General features: G+C 37.8%; 1 protein-coding gene across 6 annotated transcripts in view; it reads right to left on the minus strand.

Annotated features, from left to right (window-relative positions):
* Positions 1-18,566, minus strand: part of OFCC1 (orofacial cleft 1 candidate 1) — a 190,313-nt gene that overhangs the window by 61,836 nt on the left and 109,911 nt on the right. For all 6 annotated transcript variants that reach the window (XR_003529499.1, XM_027654185.1, XM_027654187.1 and 3 more), the window contains 2 exons: positions 3,582-3,800; positions 1,538-1,790 (listed from right to left, as the gene is read on the minus strand). Coding sequence is in view for 5 of the 6 variants with exons in the window: in XM_027654185.1 (XP_027509986.1) it covers positions 1,538-1,790; positions 3,582-3,800 (472 nt within the window). In the remaining variant the exon portion in view is untranslated. The remainder of the gene's footprint in view (positions 1-1,537; positions 1,791-3,581; positions 3,801-18,566) is intronic.

The raw sequence follows: 18,566 nt of genomic DNA on the forward strand, positions 1-18,566 counted from the left end.
TCTGAAATAGCTGCTGAAAGAATGCCAGGAGAAAAAAAAATTACAAATGCAATAATGAAAACACATGTAAGAGATATAGTTTCATTTTGGAAAGGATACACACAGTATATTGTGTAATATTCGGACAAATGAGTTCCTACCAAAGATAATCTTGGTGGTAAGACTGCCAAGTTTTCAGTATGAAGTACAGAGAGGTGTGTACTTTTTTAACATTGTAATGAAAAAGCAAGTTACTTTATTTGTATCTCGTGCTTCCTCCTGACCAAGTGCTATTTGAAATTAGTAATGATCCTGTTTGTTTAGAACTAAACACAATTCCACTGAAGTCAATGGCAACAATTTTCTCAATGCAAGTGTGGGAAAGATAAGGCAAACCTCAGCCTTTCTTCCAGTTTTTATGAATACATCAGCATTAGAAAGGAGAAAAAAGCCTTTTAAGCATTTCGATATTTCTAGCCCAGTTATTGCAGGAATACCTCTTTTTCTCTTAGGAAAAACATATCTCAATCAGAATAATTACAATTAAAATTCAATTCTGTGCATGTTTTATATCACAAAATACAGGTTGTCCAAATGAAAACTAGATTGTGTTGCTACATGCTGAAACTATTACAATTACCTCCCAAGCAAGCTCCAATTAAATTTATTGAAGAGTTGAATTTTAATTTTCAAAACCATTGCAATGTAAAGAGTAAAGAAGCACCTGCAGAGCACAGGTTAGCAGATGAGGAACCAAGAGATTTGAGAAAACCTGATCCCCAACAAGGTCTGTTGATCTAGAGTGAGCAACAGAAACATAGATGACTTTGAAAGATTAACAAGGGCAGAAGACGAGCAATACCACACTCCCAGAAAAGCTCTCAGAATCTCACACCCATCAAAAGGACCCTGTATCACATACACAGTGAGACCCAAATTTGAACTGCATCTTCTAGGAGACTAGGCATTTACCTTGGACGTGATAAAAGTTGGCAGTCACCCAAGTACTGTTGGGCTACACAGCACATACATAGAGTTGGGAGCTTTGCTCTACTGATTTTATATATGATGAAGCTCTCTTCTTAAAGATGTTTATCTTTCAATCTCACAAGTCTTTTTAGGAGTGCCAGCAAATTATATTAACTACATTGCATGTCAGAGAAGTGCCCGATAACCTCCATTTTTTTCATTTTGTCTGTTTCAGTGCTTAGAAAAATCTGAAGTGTTAATAATCAGGATTGCTCATTAACCCATCTCCATTAACATCTAAAATTGCAGCAATCCTTTTCAAAGCAGACACAATCACTTCAGCAGTGGATTTACTTTCTTATCTCTGTATATGGCTTATACAGTGCTCTTAGTTTTATGTAGAAACAGAGTGACTCCATTAGATGGGAATTTTGTTAATAAAAAGGTAATGTATAACATTATTATTTAATTTCTTTTTAACTTTCATGTTCCATTGCCAGGGGTGGAATTTCATATCTTTCAGTGATTCATTGAATAAAACAAACTTCTACGTCAAATTCTCATGTTCAAGTTATTTTAAGTGACTCACCCTCAGGAATGAATCCACTACTAACACTGCCAAGGGGTCTAGCACTGTCCATAGTCCCATAGCTATGATAAACTTTGACAAGAAGGAAGGGAATGAATCAAACAGCTGCTGACAGCCCCATCTGATCAGGACCATAAGAAGCAGCCCTGCATTCAAGGTTAGGGGTCCCACCACAACCATGACCAACTCTTCACTGGTGTGCAGCAATGAGTTCTGGTAACACAGTTCAACAGTGTGAGGAAAGAGCTGGAATCTGTAAAAAAGCAAAAGGAGAGTGTTTGTTTGTGCTCCTAAGCAGACCATTAAAAAAAAAATAGAATCATGCATGTTGCATTGTAAAGTTACATCCCTATCTGCATCACAACCCTCTGACCAAAAACTGTATGAAGCTACTCCAAAAAAGAAAGAAATTTTCTCCTCCTGCCTCTGTCTCCTTTGACTCCCTCTGACTCTCAATAGGTGCACCTCCAGGCCCTTGAGACTGTGCAGGAAAGGCTATACAAAGATGCTACCTCCCAGAAGCACGATCATGAGTACAGGCCCCAGAAGCTTACCTGTCTCTGCATACTGCAGTACCTTTGGGCACTGCATGAAGTAGAAAATCTGATATGAAAGACATAGCTTTTAACATGCCTAAAGTGGTTGGAAATGTTCCTCTTGCCACCATAAGATCATGAGATTTGCAAAGCTCATACAATGAGAAATTTGCTGGCACTGTAAGAGACATGAACTGCATGGCTCTGTGAGCTACATACAGAAGCTGTAATTTAAGGCAAAAATTTCAATCCAGCTGAAGTGGTTTAAATTCTGTTCCTAGTTAAATGCAAAGTGGTTTGATTCTCACTTTGGTTCGGACTTGTGAGTGTTACCACTATATTTGTTAGGAGCAGAGAGTGCTCAGCTCAGTCTTATGTTGTTCAGGCACACAGATACAGGTTGGGATGCTGATCCAGGGCATTTTGGCTTGAGAACATTATCCATTATCTAGCTGACTGCCTGGGACAGCTGTGACTAGTGGCTTTGAACATGACCACCACTCTCTCATGCATTGCTTCCTTCTGTTGAGTTTCCTTTGTTTTCACAGACTCTCGATGCTTGGCCTCCCAGAAGTTTTAACACCAGCTGGCTGAGCACACATGGGGTGTGCAAGGAGAGAAGGGAGAGATGGTTGGCTTTGCATTAAGATCTAGAAGACCACCTTAACAATACCCAGCACTGTCCAGAGTCCACTCAGTACAAATTTTAGCCAATAATCAATCCCACTATCACAGCAGATATAGGTCAGAAAGTTGCACGCTACTGGCTCCTACTGACTGATTCAGGTTTGCGCGATGCTTTAAAGTGAACAAATAAAAAAAAATTCTGTTGGAGAAATTGTCCCTTTCCTAAGCATGATTGAAATTTCTTATTCTGTAAACCCATTCTCTACCCCACAGCAATATGTAGAGGATCGGGTATATATCACTAGTGGACTTGTTTTCCACCTTTTTTTCATGTAAGTAGTGACAAGCAATGATTTTCCTGCAACTCTCTAGGGAGTTCTAATTCCTGAGCTAAAGTATGTATCATAGAGTTAAAATATGTCAACCCATTGTAGTACTCACAGTAAAACTGATATACCAAAGTTAAATTCTTAGAAGTATTTTACTCATAGATCACTTCAGTAATATGAAGTATGGTTTGAATGCTTCTTCAGTTTTGTGCACTTCTTAGGCATTTTGAAATACTTTATCCAAAATGATAAACTATTCTTCTGGAAGATACATCACCTGCTAGGTATCTCAGAAAGAAGAGAGGTAGGCATTGACACAAGACACAGTTTACATTACTAACACCTCCTAGGGTCACATTTGCATATCAGATCATCTAGAATCTGGATGCAGTCCTTGATCTTAGTCTCTGCAGAGGCTCCTATCCGGGCTTTCATGTAGAACCTTTAGCACAAGTCTTAGTCATTGATTCTCTTCATAGCGCAAAGGAACTGCTTTGAATCAAATTATTTGGAGTAATATTCTGACTGAGAAAAGAGGTTAGCAGGACTTACTTTGTAACAGGTACGGAGATGGTCTGAAGGAAGAGCCATTGGCTCAAATAATGCAGGTAAAGTCTCACGAACCAAAGCAAAACTACTAGCAGTGCGAGCAGCCAGAAGTCCCTGGAGCGCCAGTGTGTGGCTCCCAGCTCTGAAAAGACTGTATGTGCCACAAAATGGAAATGCTCCACAACCTGCCGGTACAGTTTCACTTCAGCAGCAGAATGGCAGCTAGAAATATATGGAAACAATGCAAAGAATCATTTGTAAAGACATTAAAGGAATACCAGTTGCTAAAACACTCTAGAGTCCTGTTATTCAGGTAATTTGGTACAGATTCTAATAATAACTTTTGATTGAACAGTGCATCTGACAGTAAAAAAAAATAAAAAAGAATGTTTTTCCATGGCAAGTCTAGGTGAGAGGTGGCTTCCTCACAGAAATCATGCTGCCACTTTCATAAAGAAGACAACAAATCACATTTAAAATTAAGTTTTTAAAAGACTCTTGTTTTCATTTTGATTTTAATTTTCTCACAAATTGCTCTCTGAGGAACACTTTTTCCCTTATTTCTCTTCAGAGAGAAAGGCAAAAGAACTTGTCATATTTGTACTGAAAAGTATTAATGTTATTGAAAACCCGTGAACAGCTTTTTGGCATTTGGTTAAGAACATTCGGTCAAATATCTCAGTACACAATGTGGGCTAAAACTCCTCTTTAGTTTCAAACGAAAGAGAAAATAAAAAGGAACTTGCACTGTAAAAGGATTCTTCTACTGAGTGTGGTGTGATTTGCCCTTTAAACTAATTACCATAGTGCTTCAAAGGGGGTGGAGGGAGGAAAAGAGATGCAGAGATGTAGCCTTGGTATTATATTTCCAAGAAACTGGAATCTCTCAGGTGATTCAAAGCTGAAAAGACAGTAGCTCCTTTGACCTTTGAAAACTTCTAACTACTTGTGCTTATTTCCACCAATTTAAACGACTAAGCAGCTGAGATGCACAACTCTAGGACTGAACATGATGTCATCATGCTCAGACTGTTATTTATGTTGATTAAACCTTCTGAAAGTTTAGAAATATAAAGATCTTTTTGTGGAAGAAAACATACTGGCTTTTTAAGTGTAGCATATGACTGGAGAAGAAGCAACAGACATACTTGCACTGTATTTTATACACTTTTAAAGCACTTTCATGTCTACACATATTTCTTAAATAGCTTTATACATTTCTTTCTTCAGTAGTCACAAAGAGAACGGTGAATAACAACAGCGAAACTTAAAAGGTTTCTGCATTTGTTCTAGGTTTGAATGAGAAGGAGAAATAAAAACACCACACTTGCCAGCCATAGGTCTGGATTTTGAGACCAGCCTTGGCATCATATTACTCCTGATCCTCAGTGTTGAGCAGGATGCATGCATTGGAGAGAGCATGCTGTCAGCCAGTTCTTTTTCTCATGAGAAGGCTCAGGCTTTAGTTACCTGCTTGGTTGAAAAAGAGGATGAGAAGTTGTCAGAAACACACCACAAAAAAACCCCCATGTTTTGGGTGACTAAAAGGGTTCAAGTACAAATCACTAAAACTTCTTGCAGAAATGTGTATTGGGCTGAGGCGGTTAATCTTTGCAGTGACTGTAGTTTGATCTGTCAGGGGTTTTGAAGGTTTTTTGAGACATTGCAGTCCATTTTTCTCATATCCCAATCAGTCATAAAGTCCTACTTTAGAGACTCAGGACTACATCATGAATCACCTTCCTCATACTGTAATTATTTTCCCACAGCAGCCTACAGGAACATCACAACACATTTCATTAACATTATGAATTCATAGTCTAGGCTTGTGTGAGAAAGAGACAAAGAAAAATGTAAAATAAGAAATATAATTGACTGTGGTATTATACTACAATAACCATGGAATTCTGACTGTTCTAAACTCTGCAGCCAGATTACCCTCACTTCCTTTCATATAAAGATATTTTTGTCATCTTTAATAGCTTCCATCAAAATTTACTGTCGAGGCATTCACTCCTTGAGAAGAGTTAAGAAGGCAGGATTAGCCACACTGGTATTTTAGTTAGACCAAATAGTTTGCTGTTTGTGCAAAAAAAAAAGAAAAAATAATACTATCTTAGCTCATAATACTCTACTCATCCTTCATCAAACAAGCAGAATTGCATAGATGTCCCACCCAGCCTCGCCCATTTCAGAAATCCACATCCTACAGGGATCATTGCCAATCTTCACCTCTGTGCCGAGAGCACAAGTAATCATGTATTTTTCACAAAAATCTGGATTTAGATCAACAGCTCGTTTCACGCTGGAATCATTTACTACTAGATGATCTAGGCTCAATTTACTAAATGAAGCTGCTTCTGCATAAGCATCACCAGAGTGAAATGTTCAGTGTGACGCCTATAAAAGGTTTCAAGACATAAATCCTTCCTTCCAATCCAGCACAGACATGGAGAAGGAGCATACATAGCTCAAAGCACTGAAAATACCGAGTCCTCTTTCATTCACAGCAGTCCTGGAGCACCAGAAGTACTGAAAAACCTTAGTAACCAAAATATGGGGTTTGGAAGGTGAGTTTACTTCTTCCTCACTGAGGTAGGACCTGTTGGTGCAATCAGCACTTTCACAGGAGCACACTTATTCCAGCTCTGTCTCTCATTGTGTGGAAGCTGCTTGTGCAAGCACTGTGAGCACGCTATACAAAGTGTGGTCATAGAACTTCCCGAAGGTTTAGGCAGTAATGAAAATATTCAACCTGTGCTTTCATCACTTCATTGCTTCCCAGATTACTTCCACTTTCAAGAGGTTAAAAGAGAGCTAATGTCTCCTCCTGTGAGCTATGCCGTCCCTGCTGGCTCTCTCAGCCACGAGAATACACTTAATAAACTTCTAAACGAAAGCAGAGAAATTCAAAATATGTTCACTTATCAAACCCAAAAGCCTTCCATGCAATGACCCTGCTTAAACCAGCAGAGCAACATCTGTGATGCCTTAGCTGCATCTTTCCTCTGAAAAAACATTAGCAGCCCGGAAACTCAACAGAAAGCCAAGCTTGATGGAAGCAAAAGATATCAAGAAAGAGATGTCCATTGGTAGAATCAAACATTAGTTTTTATTTTTAGAACAGCAATTTTTTTAAGACTTTATGGTTTTCATCAAACACCTTGATCAAAATTGCCTGCTTTTAAATGGAAATCAGAATCCTCTTTACTGTTTAATTTGTCAGAAGTCCAGATTCTTATTATCACTTCTGTGATTGTGTAACACTTTGACATGAGCACCACCAGCCAGTGGTAAAAACTGGTGGAAAATGTAGCATATGCTACATGGGAAGGACTCAGGGAAGGTCCCAACATATAAGTGGAATATCTTCATTTACTTTAACACAAATTTTGTTGACTCCAACTCACTTGTAAGCTTCAGCAAACTATTTCTGAGTACTCATTAATCATGTTATAAGGCTGTTTACTGGCTGCCACTTCAAAACACTGGGCTTAAATGATCTCTCTCACTGACTGTTTTGAAAAATGAAGAAAGAAAGAGGCAGAAACATGAAATGAAATGCACCAAACAAGTGGAAACAGCCCCTTTAAATACTTTTAGCTGGTGTTAATAGTGAAAGCTTGAGGGTGGAGTGATGGTGCTGGCAGATACAGTTTTCAGAAGAGATATAAAGGTGTTGTAGGATAAAGAGGATCAATATTACCTTTCAAAAACCAAACAAACCCTCCATCCACAAAAAAACCCAAACCAAACCAAACCAAAAAAAAAAAAGAAGAAAAAACCAAAAACCGCCAATACCAAAAAACCCTAACAAATCTCAGCCCTTGGGTGAAAACTGTATAAAGTTCTGAATGAGAAGTCACTTGAGTATTGGATTTATCCATGATTCCTTGGATTACTGGTAAGTAATTTGGTTGAATGTTTCTGTTCTAGGGCATTAGTTTTGCATTTTTCTTTGAGAAATGCTGCAATAACAGATAGCAGAGACCAAATTACCATAAAAGTATGTCAATTATTTGAATGGAAATTGTTCAGAAGGAAAGAAACGATGCACAGATTCTCCTAAGCTGCAGTTGCAGTTGATGATGACGATGACAGAAAAGTAATGGCTGATAGAAGGTAGTGTGTACTGTTGGGTGACACTTTGCTGATGACAAACCATGGTGAACATTTGTATAATGCACTGCAAGACTGGCATTTAGAACTGGTGGGGGTGAGTAGATCATCAGCCTATGCAACCCTGCTTCCTCTCAAAGTACATTGGTGTCTACCAGCTGAGGTATTCAGGATCTAGTCCTGAATGTATCTATTATTTACGTTTCATAAAATATGGCAAAATAAATGTTTCTTTGTCACCCATAGAGACAGAGAAGAATTAAAGAGCAAATGCAGACACAAATTACTATTTTATGCAAATTAATTTCAGGGAATCACACGCAGTCTTTACAGCCCAAGAGTCTGTGCAACGTATTTACTCAGTTCACAAATAAAAAAAATCCCTCACAAAAAAAAAAAAAAACATTGCCCTAAGTGGTGCGTATTTAAACTTAGTGGTAAGTTCTTTATGGTTTATCAACAGAAATAAAGAAGCAGTAAATATTGCCCAGTGTTACTACAATGAAATGTTATCACTTTCAGTGGAAAATCACACCTCTATCTGAAGGCACATCTAAAATTAATATATGTAGCCCTTCAAATGGAAACCAGTTAGAAGCACCACTGATGAAGCATAAGGCAGAAGAGAATATGGTTCATTCCATTGTGCACAACATAAACATATACATAAAACATGAAATTTTATTATCATTAAAAGGATTTTATTATTATTCCTTCTGCATAATATTTTTCCTTTTCAAAGCTTGTATTGTGTTACAAGGAAATTGCCATTATTCCAGGCTGTATGGTGATGATACAAATGACTTGCCCAATAAGCCAACGGCAGAGCTGTGAACCGAACTCTGCTGAGTTACAGTCCATTATTCTATCCACTGGATTCCTAATAAAATATTACATTTTTGTTTATTTGTATGCAAAGTGAATATAAGCAGGGAGAACATTTGCCAACAATATAGACACTGTTTTTTCTCATCTCTTTCCAGGACACACCTATGCTTCATACTCTTCAGTTTGCAAGCACAAGAAAGCTGGTATCACAAAGAGTTACAAAGGTTATCTAGAGGATTTCTTCTGCAAGAGAGGTGACAAAAGACCTGAGGGGACATTAAGCGGTTCCTTAACATAGAAATGCTCATAGGAGGATTTGTTCTACAGCTTACTGAAAAATCCAAAATCGTGGTATAGAAGAAATGCTGAAAATCATGACAGGTTTATTTTTCAGGTGCACCTGTGTTGGAAAAAAGAAACTGCCAGAAGCATGCAAAATCCAAAAACACTGAATGAGGGATTTAGGAACTAAACATTCTTGCAAAACAGGAAAAATAGTAATCCAGTAACTTCAATAATTGTTTTGGTTTGCTGCAAAGAACGTGACACAGGTATGTGAATGCACCCAGAGTGATTGTGCCCAAGTTCCTTCCTTCCAAGTTCCAGGCTGTGCTAGCTCACAGGAGATGGCCAGCAGGCAGTAAAGTCTGAATTAGCAACAGCCTAGGTGTGTTTGCATCACATGCATAGCCAGGAGCCAGATACAAACACATCAGCTGAATTTTTCCCACAGCCCACTCACGGGGTTATATGTTGGCACAGTTGTTGCCTTGGAGGGACCACTGCATTCTTCCATACTGGGGCTGGACATTGTTGGTCAGTGGGCCAAGCCATGTTCATTAAAGAGGAAGGGAAGAAAATGCTGACAGCTTCATACTCCTCTGGATACAACTGTATTAGCCTGAAAATGGTGGACACAACTTTCACTATAAAAGAGTTTATGAGAACAGAAAATTGGTAAACGGCAGCAGATTCATGTCCTCAGTAATCCCCTTACCCAACAGTTTTAGGTTGGTGGAGAAGTCCATCTCCTGATTTTAGCTAACTAAGAATTTCCTGAGGGAATTAACTGAGACATTCACAAGAAGAGATTTCTTACCAAGTTGAGGAAAGAAGCACTGGAGGAAGAAAGAATCACAAAATTTAAGCAGAGTGGCAGTAGTGCTGGAGGACAGTGTGGTTCCTTGCAGAGAGCTGGCAAAGCTTTGCACATTTCAGCTTTGAGCAGCATCTGACAATGACATAGCAAAAATGACAAAAACCAAATTATTATTGTCAGCCCTGCAGTTTAGGTAGGCAACTAAAACTTTGCCTATTTCATGCTTTACTGCATTTTCAAGAGCTTATTGGCTTGGCAAAACAGTCTGGAAATCTTACAGGAACAGACTTTGTTAAAACATTCCAGTCTGGCTGCTTCCAGCTCTGGATGGGTACAAACATGAAGCAAGGAAACTCGAGCACAGCTTTCAGAACTTTTAAGAAGCTCTGTTTTATATTTCATTCTAGAAAGAAACAAAAGGCAGCAGACAGCCTCTGTTATTCATCCTCATGACATGACTAGTCCAGTCAAGGAGCAAAAGGAAGCATGTAACTGCTCCCCTACTTCTTGCCCTCTGACTGCTTTAAGTAAATAAGCCGACAATAAATGAATGAGAAAAAGACACAGCCCACACAGGGAGGATGCAAGATGTCAGCAGAGGTATAGATCTCAAAAAACACAGCACTATCTGTGAAGCCGTTCACCCAGAAAGTAATGCCGAATGCTCAACCTTGTGCATGAGCAATAAAACAGTGTTTAGGACCTGGAGAAGAAGTTTATAGGGTCACCAGAGTAATAAATACACATTCAAGATCATTTCAGTTAAAAAAGAAATGGAAAACTACAGGAGGAGAAATGTTAGACTTAAAACATCTATAGACATTCAGGAGAATCAAGATAAAAAGCCTTTCATTTATGCTAATAGGAGCACTGTACCCTGCCCAGGAGAAAAAGAAATACACATATATATGTAGGTAGTACTCCTGCTTAAGCTAAGTCCCCTGTACCTGATGCGTGGAATGGTTTCTACCTTGACACAGAAAACATCCCCAAGGACATTTGTTCTGTCTGGAGGAAAAATGCAATCTTCCTCCTGACCAAATACATATCTACTTCTGAGAGCCACTAAACACTCAAACACCATCTGTGAGCTGTGCATTCATCTGTAACACACCAATTTAGCTGGCAGGCCATAGGGAAACAAGACTCTGAAGTTGCCAAGTTAAAATGGCAATCCAGTACCAGTTGAAACTCCACCAAGCAAACAGGTGAGGCTACCAGTGAACATTGTAGCAGAGAGTGATGAAGCTTCAAAATAAGAAAAGGCATTGTGGAGTGGATTAAAAAAAAAAAAAAAGAAAAGGAAAAAAAGGCACAGCTTTGCTCTTTTGTGTCCTGTACTTAATGAGCAGCAGCATCACGCTAGGAGCATGGGTCTGTACAGCTGGAGTCAAACAGCTGCCTTCCTTCAGTGAGAACCAACAGACTTGTAGCTGCTGTGGGCAGAGCAGACAGAAGACACACAGTACATCATGGTCCTCCATTAAAGAAAAACCTTATTCTGTTTGGCTGTACAGTGATGAAACTTCATCTTACACAGACAGACCACAAGTCAAAGTCCCTTGACTTCTATCTGGTTTTCACAGTAACAGGCTGAAACAGAAATTGAATTCCTGCCTGCTTGCATTGCTTTCCTTGGCACAATTAAATAGTATGTGTGTGAAAGTGCTGAAGTTGGGATGTCAATTGTTAAACCAAATGCACCATTCACTTCATGTGCAGATTCGTAATAATCATGCACCATAGGAATAGGGGGGTATAAAGATGAAAGAAAAATAGTGAATCTATTGAAGTAAGCTTGTACATTAAAATTCTTCTAAAACACCATCAGTGTTATTCCAGTCAGATCTCTGGAACCTTCTGTACTGACCTGACAAAAATTACCTTTCTTTGTTCGTAACAAATTTTACAAGGAAGAACTAATCTGGAAAAAACTGCTAGAGTCTGGAGGAACAATGAGACATGTATTTAGCAAAATTTTGACATTGGAAATTTTTTTTTAATTTATTTCAATTACATTTTTTTTATTTTTATTATTTTGTGCAGCACCGTGTCCAGGAGAGAAGTGTTTGACTCAGGAACAGCAATCCATGAAGAGAATGAAATATGATGTGACCCAGGTAACACCAATTAGAATACAGTCAAAAATAAATCCTTATGGATTTAAACATGGGCAGACAAGGCAATTCATGAAACTACACCAATAACGTAATATATTAAAAAAAGAAATCTCACAAACAGGAAATTGTCTGCAATGTTTAGGGTATTTACAAGGTATACATTGTTCGAATATAACTATAGCAAACTGTTTTGGAAAAACTCTTCATCGAAGTTTTGATAAAAGAAAACAATATCAAGTTTGGGTGCATGGCTGATGCTATAACACTGTTTACTACAAAAACCAAAACATTTTTGCTTTAATACCACCTGTTTTCTTAAAGAAGCAAATCTATGTTAGGCCAGCTTAATCAAATCTTTAAGAGCCTTAGAAAAGAAGGGAGTTATGAGCAGATGCAGAATACTCTAGGATACTGTCATATTTAAAACACCATTAAACAGTTATCAAGATGAGAAAACTGAGATACTGTACAGATATCTTAAATTCAATTACTTTATGAAAAACACAGCAATAGGAAATGTTAAATTGAAATCTTTTTAAAAGATCTTTATAAACACTACTGAAATTATGGTGGAAATTATCCATACAATTTAGTCAAACAAAATGCATCACGTAATAACAGTATTAACTTTTTCTTTTCAGTTTAATGCTGTGTTATTATATTTGCTGCCTATTTTAGAAAGTAATTTGTGTTGATGGCTCTGGAGAAAAACCAAGCATTAAAGAACTAATTTAATTCCTTCTGAGCTATGTTCAATTCAAAAATATTTCTTTCAGAATGTCCCAGTACTGTAGAATCTGACTAGAAATCCACCTTGAACTATGTGCACTTTGACTAACTCTCTGCCCAAGGCAAAATGATCCTGCATTCAGCAGGGTTTTATCCTGGTCTTCTAAAGGACTTACACAGAATGTACCTGATATAACTGGACCAGAATGTCAACCATGATAGAAATTATGATCAAGACATGGAGGATACATAATGAGAACCTTATCTATTTTACAGTGGGCTGCTATTGGTAGGGGAGTACCTTTAGGGGGTTGTTTACAGAAATCAGGTCTCCCTTCTTTAAAATAAAATATAGAAAGAAAAGGAAAGAAAGAAAGAAAGAGAAAACTGTATAATTCCTTGTGCAGTGCTCTTCTTCCTGCTTGTTATACTGTATGACATAATGGATACTAGCTGTGTTTAAGATGTTCAAGTACTGCTATAATAGGCTGCCTGGCGGCCTTTGGAAAGAAATTTCACAAATTTTCTTTCAACGTGAAGACATGGCTTTATTCCTCTGGTTCCACAATATAAAACAGAAATTTAAAAATTGCCACAGCTTGTTTCTCAAAAATCAATGCATGATTGCTAGCTGCACTGGGAGTTTGAGGGATATCCCCTTATCAGAGGCAATCTCTAGATAACATGCTTTCTTCTATTGCCCATAACTGCATGTAAGACATGGCAAGACAAATGTCAGCTTCCTTTTCTATTGGTGTCATCTATTGATCCAGTGAAATGCTCTTCATCTGAAACTTCCTTCCCAAAGGGGACATTTGCTATGAGAAGCAAACCTTTCTTCCTGATGCTAAGAAACCCTAAAACTTTCTGCTAATTACTGCACAGTACCATCGCAACATATAGTTCTAAAAGTGTAAAAAAAAATAAGAAAAAGCACAAATGAGGCAGATGCCATCCTTTTCCTGGTAGAAATGTTGTCTTACAATACTGAAAATGTAATATAATAATAAACTCATTATGAGTTTTCTGTGTGCTCTAGAAAAAAATGTACTCTGGGTCTATGCTTTCCTTTGGGGACATTTCCTCTCAGATGCATTCAAAAGTGCTATCAGAGATGTACCTCAGTGACTCCAGTATGAGACAAAGCACAAAAGAGTGTCCCCATGAGAAACAACAGTATCAGCGAATAACAAGAAGCAGAGGGGTAGGTAAAGGATACTGGAGTACAAAAAGGACACTATGTATACAAAAAATAGTCCTGGCAAAAACACATTTATTTGTGTGTCTATAGAGATAGGAGAGAGAGATAGCATAGTGTGCTGGCCTAAGACAGCAGCACCGTCAGAAAAAGCTTTAGCTATCAAGAAAGCAGAAAGTGAAGATGTAGAAAAGACGCATCCTTTTAAGAATAAAAACTGACTTGTAAAAATGCATAGCTAATCAACACCCATATGAATCTTTACGGTTTCAGAGAGGTTTTGGTATGGCTCCTGGGTAATTGCAATTTCATCAGACTGAAAAAGAACAACCAAAAGAAGCATTTATAAAGAAAATAATCAAATATTTCACCAGCACTGGAATACGTTGGACTTGATACTCCTAACCAAAAGAAAGTTTTGCTCAAGAGTAAAGAAGGGACACACGTTTTAAATATGTCAATAAGCTTGTTCCTTCAGTTCAAATATAAAGTATCACACTACTCATCCCCTCCATGCACAATTTTTAAAAAGCAACCATCTAAAGGAGACTCAGTTGTGATGCTTCACTCATACAAAAAGGATTTTCAGGAACAGGGGAACTGATTTTCTGGAGGGTTGCAACTGAGTATTTCTCTCTGTGGGGGCAATAACTGAGACACTTCCCCTCTGGTCTACTCTTGGTCAACAGGTTCAGAAGTCACCAGAGGAAGAGTGACAGGCAGCCTTACTGCATATACCATGTCTTCCTAAGATACCTTGCTAAGAAAAAAAACCCAGTGTTCAGGAGCCATTAGACCAAAGCTTCCAAAATAGAATAAAGCATTTGGGCAGAACAAAAGCCTTGTTATTTTGCTGTCTATGACAAACAATAGCTGGCAGGTATTGAACTTATCATGCAAATTAACTTCTCTGTTTGTTTGGGATTTTTTTCCTGTGTATATTTGTCTGAAAGTGTATTTGTAAATAATACAGTTTATTGAAACTGTTGAAAGAATTTATTTTTCTTAAAATCATGGAAAATATGATTTTTAACTCTTTTTACAAAGACATGATTCTGCTTTTTCTTGGAACCTTTAGATTTTTCATCAAAGAACTCCAAATACCTGAAAGACATACTTCAGTTTTTCAAAGAGCCAGGTTCATCCAGACAATAATGTAAGAAACACTTAAATAACCTTCAAGAGTCACCACAGAGGTGATTCTGAATTTCAGCTTTAGAGTTCTCCTATTCTGCTGAAAGGCTGGATTACTGAGGGAGAGAAGGGGGGCAATCAGTTTGCCAATCAGCTTTAACACTTATTAATTTTCTAACTTTCTACCTACAATAAAGACAATCACAGTCACAATCCTAGAGGACAAAATCCCATTATCTTAGACCCATAAGGTTTCCCACTGCGGGTCTGAATTCATTCAGACAAGATTTCACTGGCTTGTAGTAAACTGTGCTCCTTTGACTCAATGCAATTCATAACTGATTCGAACAGAAGCACCTACAAAATAGTTATATCTTCCTCAGCTGGACAAACCTACCCTTGTCAAAACTCAGTGTGACGGACTAACAGTCCTATGGGTCTGATGCTTCTTCCCTCTCCTACAGCAGGATCCTTATTGCTCCTTCCTTCCTGTCTAGGGATTTTTGTTTAATTGCAAAGCCTAATAACTATATGCATTGACACAGTATTAATTTTGTTCAGCTGAGTAGCCTGCTCACCTTTCTATGAGTTCCCATAACTTTGGTAGCAGCATATGGATGTAAAAGCCTCAAGATGTCAGAGAGGGCAGTTAGGGTGAGGTTTCCTAAGATACCAAAGCAATTCAGCTGCTGAAATGTAACTAGGAAGAACACTGTGGTTACAGGACCCAGACTACTCTGAAAACCTCCTCTTTGGTTCAGACGATAATGCTCTCTCAGGTTCTCAGCATTTTATAGCCCCTTTTTCTTGCTTAGTATGTAGCCTTAATAATCCTTATTTTCTTAAGGATCAATCTGAAACTTACTTGATCCACAACGCATGAGAACTTACACTTATGGTAAAACTTTAGTTTTCACATCTAATATCTTGTGGGTGATATTTTAGTTGCATAGCCTTAAAATTATTTTAACACAATGCATTATTTTTTTATTTTTCTTCAGTTTTAACCTGAAGGCAAATTGATTCACAGGTCATATTTGATGTTATTCTTTCAGCTTAAAGACTTCAAATCATTACAGAAAAAAAAAAAAAAAAAAAAAAAAGAGAAGATTTTGGTCGTTTAGTTGTTGTGTTGGGTGGGGATTTTTTTTTCCTTATTAAAGTTTTTGCTTGTTGGGCTCAAGGTTTAAAGGAAAAATTTACAAAGACAATGCTTATGACAGTGAATCTTCTGCTACATTTTCAGAAGAACTCAGCAAATTCCAGCAGCGGGTTTCTAGACACAAAAGACAAATACAACCATTCCGTGATTTAGATTGGCTTTCTGTTTGTGGGTCATGAGACTCATTGCTGAGCATGTCAGAAGTTGGCTGTTGCATTTAATGCAGGTTGTCAGCAATTTCATAGTTCCCATAGCAAAAGAAAGAGTGTGCTCTGGCTTTGGTTTTGGGGTATTGGATGGGGGTTTTTCCCCCTTCCTTCTTTTGGGGCTTTGATTGGAATCTCGGATTGCAGTTAGTGAATAAATGCAGTTACTGCAAAAGAATCCAATTAAAAGTATGGAACAAGCTGGTGCTTTGAAACATGTTGAATTGCATAGGTTTCCTTTTTTCAGAGACATCATTTAACATTCAAAATAAATATTAAATTTCCCTTCAGTTTGAAAGTTTAGAGTCACTTATGAAACCAGGAACAATAATCATACTATATTACGCCATGTCTCATGTATGCCTCAAGAGGGCTGTGACTTGTCGTAGCATGAAGGAACCTGGAAAAACGATTACTTGCTGCTTTAAACAGAAGATGCATAGCTCAGATGCTCATTAATGAAGCAAAGGAAAATTAATTGACATGTCTAATAGTTCTTCTAATATAGCCTCTAAGCCTTGATGTGTCAATTGTCAAATTACCTCTGGCGTTCTTTCTTTGACTCAGTGATCTTGTGTTGCATTGCTAGGAGAGAAAATTAACATCACTTTCCTTGGCCTCTCTCACTGTACTTTCTGGGCAAGGGTGCTAGACATACAGAAAAATGAGATGCATGCAGCCCAACTGCCTTAACCTCTCTCCAGATAAGGCTTAACCTCTCAGACTGCAGAACTCCAGCTTTGTGACTGATCTATGTCAATGATGCATCTTTCCTGGGGCATACAGTGGAAAAACAAACAAACTTTAAAAAGCCTAAATGTATCAGCCTTTCTACACATCCTTGCCACTCTTGTGCATTCCTTTGACTTAAGTTAGAGTTTCTTTCAGTAAACCAGGATCCTCTCTGCCTTTTCTCCCCCAGCAATGGTCTATCCTCTGAAAGAGCCAGCCTCTTTCACCCTACAGTAGGCTTCCTTGCTTGCTCCAAGATAGGCAGTGAAAGAGCATTCTTCTTAGAGCTTCCATTCTTTTCACGTTATTATCACCCAATCCAGGCTGCAAGAAAAGCTGTTTCCAATCATTTGCCTGTTAGTCATCTCTCTGTCTGACAGCAAATCCTTTGATCAAGACTGTTATAATGTGTATATTAGGGTCATCTAAGTTTATGTAATGGAATTTTTTAATCATCTCTGCTGTTTCATCAATTGGGATTTCTGTCCTACATGAAATTAGGAAGAAAAGGAAACACAAAAAAGGCATATAAGTGATATATTACATCTGCTGTCTGTAGTGTGGCACAAAAGTCCATTGGATTCCCAATATTAAACAGCATTTGAGAACCTCACAGTGGTAGATTCTTTAAGTCCTAGTTCCAGAAACTGAAGAAATTCTGATTTTAATGTGATTTGTTTGGGGCTGGTTTTTCGTACATAGATTAAGTGATATGATTGGGAAATTAGCCCTCTAGCACATCATAGTAATAAATCACCTAAGAGCCATACTGGAAAATACAGCTCTTTGTTAAGAATGAAAATCACTGCATAACAGTATGTCAGATCTCTATGATTTTGAAAAACAAAAAAATAAAATTAAAAATCATTAAGATATTTTTCATTCTATATTAAATTATCTCAACCATTCTTCTTAGGGGATATCTTCATATCTTTAGCCTTTCTCATAAGAAACAGATTTGCATGTTCTGCACAGCATGAACACACTCAATCCAATAGTCAGGAAAGTACTACAGGAGTACTGCCCCATAGAGCTGCATGTGTGCGGTAAGTCTGAGGCACCCAGAGAGTACCAGATTTCTTTCACATTTGAAGGCTATTAGTCCACACACAATAAGTTTAACATGTCTCAAGCAAAGAGGAGTCCCTTCTCGTGTGCTGTAGAGTAAGACAGTACAGTTGAATGCATGCATCTGGAATTGCCACATGGGCTGTCAGAGATCCAGATATCTCAAACAAATGTTGAAATTCTCCAACTTGCACCCAGGCCCAAAAGGAAGAATTTGGGAAAAGCCAGGTTCTATGAAGCTGGGTGAGAAATGAACATAAAATTCAGTAACATTTCTCTGAATGTCTTCCTATTATGTGATAATTTTTGAATAATCCAACTATCAGCACTAAAAAGCCAGGAAATACCATAGCTATCATTGTTCCAAACTCTATTGATTTTTGACAGAAATTGAAACAAGAAAACAGGGAAAATATAGGATAATGGGCAGAAATGGCAGAGGGAATTTGCGAGCAAGAATAAAGGTGTATAAAAACTATCCACATGATGCCGAAAAAGTGTGAAGGTCTGTATCTATAACATTTTTCAGTAATACACATCATAGTAAGAATACAATAAGTATGCTGAGGCATAGACAGCAAGAATATTTTCTG

The sequence above is a fragment of the Corapipo altera genome, unplaced genomic scaffold (assembly GCF_003945725.1).
Source record: "Corapipo altera isolate COAL_440 unplaced genomic scaffold, ASM394572v1 60, whole genome shotgun sequence".
In the NCBI taxonomy this organism is placed as follows: domain Eukaryota; kingdom Metazoa; phylum Chordata; class Aves; order Passeriformes; family Pipridae; genus Corapipo; species Corapipo altera.